The 12,128-nt window shown below is 32.9% G+C and overlaps 1 protein-coding gene across 1 annotated transcript; it reads right to left on the minus strand.

Annotated features, from left to right (window-relative positions):
• Positions 1-453: 453 nt before the first annotated feature.
• LOC107657321 (izumo sperm-egg fusion protein 1-like) lies at positions 454-3,682 on the minus strand. Its single transcript, XM_016445361.1, has 7 exons — positions 3,616-3,682; positions 3,489-3,509; positions 3,129-3,218; positions 2,892-3,010; positions 1,711-1,864; positions 1,464-1,632; positions 454-565 (listed from the first exon to the last, which is right to left on the minus strand). The coding sequence occupies exons 1-7, from the start codon at positions 3,680-3,682 to the stop codon at positions 454-456; spliced, it is 732 nt and encodes a 243-aa protein (XP_016300847.1).
• Between the last annotated feature and the right edge of the window lie 8,446 nt (positions 3,683-12,128).

Genomic DNA, 12,128 nt, shown 5'->3' on the forward strand with positions numbered 1-12,128 from the left:
AAAAGAAATGAATACAAGTGGAATAAATAAATAAATGGAAGTGGAAATGAGTTTCTGTTTTACGCGTGTTTTGAGCATCATGGTACTGTTTTCAAATGGAATTTATTGCAAAGCTGAATTTTCAGCAGCCATTACGCCAGTCTTCAGTGTCACATGATCCTTCAGAAACCATGCTAATATGCTGATTTGATGCTCAACAAACATTTCTTATTATCAATGTTGAAAACAGTTGTGCTGCTTAACATTTTTATGTAAACCATGATGCATTTTTTTCAGGATTCAATATACATAAATGTCTTTACTTTAATGTATTTAAAGTATTAAATAAAATAAAAAAATTACTGACCCTAACGTTATTTAAAAATCTATATATATAAAATAAAATATATGATCTTTTAAACGCTCACACTGTAGCATTTGAAACTCATCAGTCTTTTGGGTGATTGTAGTCATTTATTCGTGTCTCTTTGGATCACATCCACTCATCAGCTCAATGTTCTCCACATCCTCCCCCTCTTCTCCTCTCCTGCGGTCTCTCTCCTCCTCCTGCCACTTCATGCTCACTCTGTCAGAGCGACACAAAGCAACATGACAGAATGGATGCAAACAAAGTGTGCTTCCTTCCTAATGTTGTCTCTTTGGACAAAATCAGCAGGATGCCATGACAGATCACCCACTGTCATTCTTTCTTCCTCCCCATTCTCTCTCTCTCTCCAACCCTCATGCATGCATATAATATGCTGAGCTGCATACTATATTCCATTAAAATAATAATATAGTTTAAGTTTTAGTAATTGTGTTAGGTGCTTTTTTAATTTTTATTTGGTTTTGTTTCTTTTTATATTATCGGCCCATTTTTGCCAAATTGCCATGGCAACATTTACAATTTTCATCTAGTTTTTCTCTAATATTTATACTTGATTTGATCTCAGCTTTACTGCAATTAATGAAAATGAGTTGTAATAGTTTTAGTTAACAGTAACAACACTGGCCATGATTTCATAAACAAACAATGACAGGCATCCCATTCAACTTCTGTGGAAATCTGCTGACCTTCTGTGGGTGCAGATTCCATGTGGGCCTGATTATATCTCATTTATGTCTTGCAAAATATGAAAATGAATAAAAATATAAACAAAGGACACTTAAATGGAAGCTTGTATGAAATGAAATTTGACTTAAATATAATACTGCTAATAGTAGCACAAAATATGCACAGAAAGACAATTATTTAATAAACTGTAAGGCCATCCAATAAATGTTTTGTGAAGTAAAATCGAGGGAAAACCCACAAGTCCTTTTCTACAAAATGCTCAATAACGGCTTGATCATTTAATTACTCATTCTTTCCTTCCCTATCTTTATTTTCGCCCATTTTCTATTTTGTTCTTGTTCTTGTTGTTGTTCGAACTATATTCAAAAGCCCCTTTTTAATATGTTCTAACCATCCTGTTATGACATACCTGAGGTTCACTATGATGACAAGGCTGCCTGTGATGCTGAGTACAGTCAGTAAAATCAGTATAATGATGAGACTGCTCCTCTGAAGGCCGTGAAGTGTGGTATCATAACCCGAAGGCAGGGACGGCAAAGCCACAATCAGTCTAGGGGTTGTAGATGGCAGTGGGTTGACTGAGGGAAAGAGAGACAGATGAGAGGAGGACAAATCTAGACCACAATGAGTTATTCAATTCAATAAACGTCGCCTACCTTTCAGTTTGAAATACATGCGGGACAGCGTAGTACCCTTTTTATCCTGTAGGAGGCAGCGGTACATGTCTTCCTCATTGACTTTCAGCTGATTGAGGACAATTTTAGACTCCTTTGTCACCACCAGCACTTCATACTCTCCGTCATGTGACAGCTTGCAGTGAATAATAAACAGGCTGCGTTTTAGTACATTTTAGGAAATAATTCAAATTTAAATCAGTGTACTCTGGTCTGGAAAGATCAATACTTGAGTGTATTTTCAAACTGCAGTTTATCAAGCAAAAAGCTAATGATTTAAAGCAGGATACCTGGTAGAATACATGGTATATTAAAGCTATTCAAAGGGACATGATTTCTTTAACATTACTATAAAATGACACATCATTAGATAATGTATATAAGTACTTGTTGGGAAAAGTAGACTATCAGTATTAGCTGAGCTGTTGTCATGCTACTAAGAAAATGAGTTACGTTAGCATCTCTACTTTTAGCTAGCTACTCTCCAACATACACAAATAATTTAAAAAGCACAAATAGTGTAAAAAATCTTAAATGTATATATTAAAAAACTGTACTGCTTATAATATTACTGAAATAAAAGGCCACTTAAGTGTATTTAGAGCCACTTTCATGGCTGTTTCTTAACACATATAAGTAAAGTCTGAAAAATGCACTTTGTATTACTGACAAATAATTTGTTGACATTATTTTATGACATTTTTTTTGTCTTTTTTTTTTAAATAGTAGCTACATTTATTTTGATGTGCTGAATACTAAAGTACATGTAAAAGTACTTGACTGTAATTTTATCTGTAGTGTGTTATTCAATATTACATTTAAGGCTATATATACAGTAAAATGCCTGCAGTAAATTATGCAGTACACTGCATATTACTTAAGTGGGTCAAAAGCACTTTTAAGTTTAGCTAATTCCGTTCAATATCAATTTAAACTATAATCCATTTTCATTCAATTGCAAATAACATGCAATTAGGTTTTTCTGAAAACATTCCAGTCAGTTTGCACTTATTCATATTCTTTTAGTGTATTTTAACTGTAATAAGGACTGTTTACAAAAAACATACTACGGTGTATTTCTGATGTTGTCTGAAACAGTATTCAAAATGGCTTCAGGATTCTTTGAAAACAGCAAATGGGTTTGTTTGTCTGTGTGCACGTACATTCTTTTCTCCAGGATGCCAGGAGTAATGGTACTCGGTCTGCCCAACTACGAGAGCGTGCCAGCACAGGAAACAGTCCAGCACCACCTCCTCTCCTTCATCTGCCTCAAGATGATGCTCTGATAGTGAGAGAAAGAATACAAAGAAGAGAGAAGGACAAAAGAGAAGTGTGCCGTGTTAATATAGTCAGATAAAATCAACTTGGTGTGTGTATCTGTGGGCGTTTGTCTGTCTCACCTCCACAGTCTAGTGGCGGCGTGGCTGACTGACACGTAAAGAGCCCATACTGACAGGAAGTGCAGTTCATCACTCTCTGATACAACAGCCCTGTAGCAAACAAGCATCCGTATACACGATAAATATATCATACTTTACACACTCTTTATCCTGTAACACATACACCATTTCACATTTCATTTATTACATGTGTTACTTGCTGCTTCACTGTAATTATCTGTGAAATTTACTGAGCGTAAAATTATTTCTACACCATTTTTTTTCCAAAGAATAAGTGTACACAAAATTTTGACTTCTTGTGTTAAGATATTCCAAATAATATTATAGAGAAATATAGAGGAATCCCAAATATGTACTTACCACATTTATTTGGACACAGACCTTTGAAAAAGAAGAATAATAAAAAAGATAATACAGAAAAAGATCATTAGTGAGAATTAGATGTTCTGACACATTTTTGCTATATAAAATCTAATGTATGCCATACCGTGGGCAGCAAAAATCTTCAAATGTTTCTGAAGGATTCTCTTTCCTTTCTCCACTATATTAATCATATCCCACTGAATAGAACCTAAACGAGAAGAACACAACATTGTCAGATGTAAAGCAGCTTAGCTTTTCTGATGTTTTTGCTCTATAGACTTCAGACTAGAACTTTTCTTCTTCTTAAAAAATGAAAAAGGACATAATCTGCATCCACACGCGCTCACCTGTCCTGTCCTCTTTCCAGTGCCTCTTGAATTCACTCTGGTATTCTGTCCGTGCACGATAGAGAGTTGTGGGATCTAAAACAAACATCAGATAGCATAATGATGATGAAAAAATATAATTTGAAGACAAAATAGAAATTTGGCCAATCTTGCATGTATTTGTTTCAAAACACCTAAGCATTTTCCCACCTTTTCCCACATTTTTGAATAATAGCAAAGCCATCAAAACAACAAAATAGCATAAATATATTATGCATATTGACCAACAATTTTAACAAATTTTTTTTTTTTTTATATTTGAGCTTCAAGGTTGCCTTCCTCTCAATAAGAATTAGTTTTCATTTTGTCTTCATTTTTATGTTAGTTAAAGTTTTTGTTATTTTTATTAGTCTATGAGTTTTTATTAAGTTTTATGTCAGTTTTATTTATTATAGTACATCAAATAAAAATAAAAAAAACTACTAATCAGCATAGGCAATGTTATTTATAGATAATTGTTCAGAGAATGTGCTAATCTAAACTGCTAATTTCTACTACATTTTAAAGCATTTTACAGATATGAATAGCAGTATCTCCCAGCTATATTACAGCAGTACCTATGACACCGCGAAACCGTCTGCTGGTGTCCCGATAGTTGACGTAAGCATGCTCAATGATTTGCTTCAGTTCGATCTGATCACGGACAGTGATTCCTTTAACTGTGGACAGGAAGTCTTCATGCACATAACGAACCACCTGGTCACACTGCAGACAGGACCTTACAATGGGGCATGAACCAAGAATCAAAAGCCAGCCGAAAAGAAATACAAAAGCCATTTAGGAGAGACAGCAAACTGTGGCCTTTAAAATATAAAAAGTGAATCTTTGGCATTCTTTAGTAATGTCACTTGAGAGCCAAAGAAGCCGTATGATGTCATACATGCAGAAACATTCTAAACGCTATAGCAACACATGCTATTTAGAAATGTATATGTGACCCTGGACCACAAAACCAGTCATAAGGGTCAACTTTTTGAAATTGAGATTTATATACCATCTGAACTCTGAATAAATAATCTTTCCATTGATGTATGGTTAGTTAGGATAGGACATTTGGCTGAGATACAACTATTTGAAAATCTGCAATCTGAGGGTGCAAACAAATCTAAATATTGAGAAAATCACCTTTAAAGTTGTCCAAATTAAGTTCTTGGCAATGCATATTACTAATCAAAAATTAAGTTTTGATATATTTACGGTAGGAAATTTACAAAATATCTTCATGGAACATGATCTTTACTTAATAACCTAATGATTTTTGGCACAAAAGAAAAATCTATCATTTTGACCCATACAATGTATTTTTGGCTATTGCTACAAATATACCCCAGCGACTTAAGAATGGTTTTGTGGTCCAGGGTCACATATGAAGACGCCAGTCACAATGGATAAAAAAAAAAAAAAACACATTTCCTCTCCCAAATAAACATTTTCATATCACAAATTTGACAAATACTAGTGCTTTTGCCATTGAATTAGCATAACATCACATTTATAAGACTGAAATTAATAACCTTTATACTTCAAAATAATATTTTAATTACCAGGAAATTAACTGCATCTATTTTTATAATTTCTAGTTCAATTTTACTTTATTTTAGTTTAAATATTCCTATAAAAATAATAATTATTATCTTAATTTTTTTATTTAATTTAACATCCCTAACTTCTCATTTTGTTTGGGGAAGTAATCCACAAAACTTTTGTCCATCAATTGAAGTGGACAGCATGTAATAAACAAATTTATCAAGACATTTCACTGGAGGAAGTGTTATTAAGGATAATGGACTCATATTTTGGCCAGAAGTGACCGAAGTGATCCATCTTAATGATGGATTTGTTTCTTGCAAACTTGCAGTTTTTCACTTCTGGGGCCAGTTGCATAAACCTGGCCTCTATGTTAAGACAGTGTTTTAAGAACTAGTTTGACCAACTAGCAGTTAACCAAGGGGTAATCAGTCTTATATTTTGGATTCAACTTAGACTAATCTACTGTAAGTTTTAATGTAACCGAATTTGAAAAATGTTGACCAGTCTTAAAGGAAAACATTATATGACTTACTTTTAAGACTAGTCTAAACCTTGCAACTGGCCCCAGGACGTTAAATTATGGACTTATGAGTCATGTGGATTACTTGTGGATTATTGTGATGTTTTGATCAGCTGTTTGGACTCCTATTCTGACGGCACCCATTCACTGCAGAGGATCCATTGGTGAGCAAGTGATGCTACATTTCTCCAAATCTGTTGTGATGAAGAAACAAATCTACATCATCTACATCTTGGATGGCCTAAAGGGTGAGTAAATGTTCAGCAAATGTTCATTTTTGGGTGAACTATTCCTTTAAACTAATGTTTCAAGACAAAAGGTTGTTTCAAATACTACTCTGAATGCAGACAAGAGGGTTGAGGCAGGTTACTTCCTCTAGATCAGAGTCCTGCTGTCAAAGTACATCATCACATTAAGCTTAGCTCACTCAGTGGTTAACCATGACAGCGGCGGTCTGTCCCACCTCGGCACAGGCCTGATGTAGGTGACAACTGCAAGATCCTTTTGCTTCGTTCATGACGTGCAATGATTACGTAGGTGTGAAGACAATGAACGTATGCACATGAGGACATCGGAAAGTTTTGAAGTTTCCATATCCTTAAAAAACATGATCATCAGGATTTAAAAAATAAAAGCATTGTTTGTTAGCAGTGGACTTAGACTTTTGACAAACATGCATACAAATATGCACACAGCATAATCCAAAACGATTTTTTCAAAATCAGTCAAAATCTACGTAATATTGCCACCAACTGGTACAAAAAGCAGAAATGCTTAACTCATCACTGCAATCAAGAAATTATTCATTTTAGCCAAATATAGGTATTTGGACACCAAAAAGATAACATTTACTAAAGGATAAAAGATTATGAGCAGGAAAAAGATTTACGTGATAGTTTATCACTTACCAGAACATCTTGGTTCATAAAGTTCAACATATATTGTACCTCCACAGAAACTATACATTGAAAAGATAATTCATGTGCCCTTAACCATGCGTTTACATGTGTGCTTATCCATAAGTGTGTAAAATATTGCAGCGCACATACTGTACAATGAAAATCTTCATCCAAGCACTCACTTTAGAAGACTCAACACTGTAAAAAAGAATAAGCATGGAATTTTGCTTTTTAACATTTCAATTCATTATAATTATTGCTTACAGTAACTGTTTTAAGTAACTTTCTGAAGTTAAAGTATGGGAAGCAACATCACGAGAAGCTTCTGTGACAAGAAAATCCACAACAATGTAAAGACAATACTAGTAAACCGTCAAACATTCTGGAAGGAGGCATTTAAAAAAAATTAAGCTTATTTGAATATAAATAAGCTAAATAGAACGTATTAAGCTAATTTACCTAAAAATAAATAAATAATACAATCTGATTATATTATAATAGAAAAAGAGCATAGTTCTTGCTCATTGTTAGAAGAATAGAACATTGTTTTTGACATGATTTTTTATGGTGTTTTTACAACACAATCTCATGGCAATTCATACCCTAGTAAAAAAGTAATATATTTAAAATACATTTATTTCATACTAAGTATAGTTCAAATCTATTACATATTTACTGACATATCGTTTGAGACTTACTGATATAAAAATCATAATTAAACTGTATTTGGAGCACTACTTGTGAACAATGCACATTTCTTAATATTAAGCCTCAAATTTGTTTTATGTTGCTGTTGATGAGGATCGTATGATCTTTGAATAATATTGATCTTTAAATGCAAGATATTTACCTGAATTATACTTGCAATAGTTCCACTTCAGCACAATCAAATATACTTCAGTATATCTTTAGTTTGACTTCAGCACTACTTCCACACAATTAAAGTGCATTAAGTACAAAATTAGTTATTCCAATTTAGCAGACTTTAAGTATACCAGTTTAGTACACTAAAAGTACAATTGCAGAGTATTTCAGTTAAGTACACAAATGTGTAATGCAAATGTATTTCAAATACATTTTAGTATAGTTATTCTTCAATAGGGTAACTATTAGGGCTGGGTTTTGACACAAATTTCACGATTCGATTCGATTCTCATTAACAGGCTTGCGATTTGATTCAATTAGATTCAATATCGATTATTTTGGATATATATCAGGTACAGTACATGCCAAATTTTCTCAAGGAAAAAAAAATCTCTCAACTAATGTTGTAAAACGGTACAGAGATCGGTCACTCCACATTAAACAGCGCCAAAACGGCATTTATTGTTTTAATACTGCAATACAATGGACAAAATTTGAAATCTGAGACTTTGTTTCATATTAATAGTACCAAAGCACAATGCTTATTGCGATTTATTGGATGGGACGTTCCGTCCCCTTCAACATTCCGTCCATTAACTGAAAACAGGCTAGACTAATCGATTCTTGGGATTTAAGAATCGATATCGTTCCATAAAAATGAGAATCGATTAATATCGAAATATCGATATTTTTACCCAGCCTAGTAACTGTTACATTTTGGTGAAAAGGTGGCTAATTCAGATTAATTTGTGTGATCTTATTCGTACAATCTGAAATATCTGTTTTGGAGGTGGACCTTCATGCTTAGGCTACTGGTTTTCTAAAAACCATACATTTTCGTATGATTCACATCGTACAAATTAATGTGAAATCACCACCTTGTAAAATAGATATGTTTTACGTGAGACTGTTGGTTGGTTTTTACAGTCTTTACAACAGTTTTACAACGTTTACAGTGACTACACAATATAAGACTCTGAGACACAAGAACAAACAGTGAGACACTAAAGAAAAAACATTCTCACACGCCCTCCCAGAAACCATAATCACTGACACCACACCTAAAATAATAAAGTTGTGGTGCCCAATCTTCAATGTCCAGACAGCTGTTTGCTGAAGATCTCTGCTTTCTGATGGCATGATGTATCACGCTTTTGAAGATCCAAATAACTGTTAAAGGGACACTCACCCTTGAAAGGTAAATAAACAAAGCAGCACAGCTGGAAAACCCCTGAAATGTGATTCTAATTCACTTTTACTTTCTCAGACCTCTTTTTGCTAGGAAAATCCCTTTTATTACTCAGCATTTGAAAGATTCATTAATTTCAAGTAATATTTTTCCAACTTTTGTACAGCTTAATCAAACGAACTAACATATATCAAATTGTACACAAGACAGAATGCAACAGTAAATTTTTAGTAAGTTTCAGATTTTTCATAAGATAAATTGATAAATAAAAGGTTAAATGTTCTATTTTTTTAAATATGAGGGAAAATTTGTTTTTATAGCATCACAATTAAAATACTTACAAAAAAAAAAAGAAGACTTAAAAATGATAAGTTTAAGAAATTCATCTTTCCATTAAAAACAAAACAAGTCTTTCTATTTCATTCTGTTATTCTCATTAATCGAATTCATATTCATTCCGTCATTCTCATTCATATAGTTTTTTTATATTATGCAGATTTAATTACTAAAAATAATCGTCAATTACAGGATAATTCAGCACATTGAGACTCGTGCAGAATTACACAAACTACTACAAATCACAGAGGCACAGAAGCTCAAAAACATTGGCATGCTTTTTAAATACTTAAAATATCTTTACATTAAAAAAAAATCTATGTGGTTATGACTAATCAGCCTATAAACACAATGGAGTGAAAGCCACAAGTCTGGCTATTTTCTAGTTCAAATCTTAGGAAGTGTTTTTGGGAGCAAAAGTGTGCTGACACTTTTGTGATTTTTGATTGTTATTTTTGTTGAGCACTATTATATTAAATACAATTTAGGTGTGCATACTTTTCATGGATCCAATCTCCATTCGCATTCACTATATTCTCTCATGTCTGATAATACACATTTATCTCCAAACTCTTCACTCTTCCTATGTCCTACATCCGGACATATCCTATCCTTCCTATATCCTATGTCAGATTCAACAATACCTCAATCATCTCTTATTATTAATTTGTTTTGATTATGCACAATTGTACGTCCTTTCCTGCCACATTCCAAATTTCACTTAAAACTGCTTAAAAAATTATATTCACAAACCAAATATTGTCATAATCACTTCTTTATAGGTCACATGAACCATTTGTCCTCATTATACACTGTGTGCATAGAAAACTGTGGATGTTTAAACATTGCAGAATGTCTAGGCCTTAAGTAAGTTATTAAGTGCCAAAAGACAAGCATGATAGCATATCTACTGAACTATTTAAGTTATTTAAAAGGTGTCAGCTGCCAAAGATGCACAAAAAAAATCTCAAAGTTTTTATTTGTATTACTGTTGCAAAGGTAAAACTAGATAAAAGGTCTCATCAGTTATATCACTCTGTTTCTTAAGCTTTGTTCCATTGTGCTAATTAGCTTAGCAAACCTGTTATTAATTATAACATGCAATGAATACATTATAAAAAAAAACAGTAATATAACTATTTTATGTTCAGATTGTCTAAACTATGTAAGCAATAAAGATGGTATGATGCCACACTATACATTTCTTTTGTTGTTTCTGTTATGTTATACTTTGCTTTACTCTCACACACATATGCCATGCATGCAAGTTTGCAGAATGACTAACATCTGTGCAAAATGCTGAGGTGTGGTGCAGGATTATAATGGATTCATAATGCAATTTCAATCTAGCCTTTTCTCTAAACATACATTAGGCATTCAAAAGTAGCAATGGTCTTCTCTCTTCACAGTAATCACAAGGTAAATTTAAAATATTTATGAATTCCTCCAGAGCTCTTTCTCTTTTAGTCTATATAAGTAAATTAATAATATACATACTATTATAAAGTGCAGTTAATTTTTTTTAATGATGTGTACTCATGGTAAAACTAACTAAAACTAATCTGTTTGAATTATCCAACCTGCATGAGCTCTAAATTGTCATTATCATTATTATAACTTGAATATTATTCTAATACAGTGTGCAGCATCCAAAAATTTCCCAAAAACATACTGTACTCGTGAAGTGCAGTGTAAAACTTCTTTTGTAATGTGTATTCAGTGTTGGGGAGTAACTAGTTACAAGTAGCGGAATTACGTAATTTAATTACAAAATACATGTAACTGTAATCTGTTACATTTAATGAGAAAAAAAATACTTATGAAAATGTTAGCGATTACAAAGGGGGTTACATCTGAATATTTTCACACACATAAAGACATGATTGATGTCTTTCCAAAATTGCATTGACTGCTCTAAAAAATGAGACACCAATGTTTCAGGAGTTTAGGACACAGAATAGGACACATGCTCATTCGATAACTGTTTTATTTCCTAGTTGGGTTTATTTGTGCTTTATTTTTTAAGATGAACGGTTTTTCCCCCCAAGACGTTAGATGTCCGTGTTTCCTGTCATAGCTATGCAAAGATTTGATTTCAAAAACAATATCATAGCTAAATTATATCTTATGATTTTAAATCTGTATTTACCTCAGAATGATCTTAAAGTAAAAAGAGGTGCTAAAGTCTGATTTTGTGGTGGCTGTGCTTTAAAATGAAATTATTATAATCTTAATTCAAGTGATGAAGGATTTTGAAAGTCTGACAGTAATCAGTGTTGAGTACTAGGCTACTGTAAGGTTAACCCTGCCTGCTTTAAATGTTTCAAAAGCATTAAGAGTTGAAAACATTCGTTAGAAATGTAGAAAAGTAATCAAAAGTAATCAGTTACATTAATAAAATCATTGAAATAGTTACACTACTTATTACATTTTAAATGGGGTAACTTGTAATCTGTAACCTATTACATTTCTAAAGTAACCTCCCCAACACTGTGTGTATTGATGGTAAAAACAACAAAACTATTTGGACTATGAATATTATGAACTAACTAAAACAAATTCAATTCAGTTATTTCTAAACTGCTGTTATCAGTATTTTAACTTTAAAGGCATAGTTCCCCCCAAAATGAAAATTCTGTCATTAATTACTCACCCTCATGTCGTTCCAAACCCGTAAGACCTCCGTTCATCTTCGGAACACAAATTAAGATATTTTTGAAGGAATCTGAGAGCTCTCTGGCCCCCCCCCCATAGACAACAATGTAATTACCACGATCAATGTCCAGAAACATAGCAAGGAGATTGGTAAAATAATCCATGTGACATCAGGGGTTCAACCGTAATATTACGAAGCTTCGAGAATACTTTTTGTGCGCAAAAGAAAAAAAAAAAAGATTTTATTCAACAATTCGC

The sequence above is a fragment of the Sinocyclocheilus anshuiensis genome, unplaced genomic scaffold, assembly GCF_001515605.1.
Source record: "Sinocyclocheilus anshuiensis isolate Anshui unplaced genomic scaffold, SAMN03320099.WGS_v1.1 scaffold275, whole genome shotgun sequence".
Lineage (NCBI taxonomy): Eukaryota > Metazoa > Chordata > Actinopteri > Cypriniformes > Cyprinidae > Sinocyclocheilus > Sinocyclocheilus anshuiensis.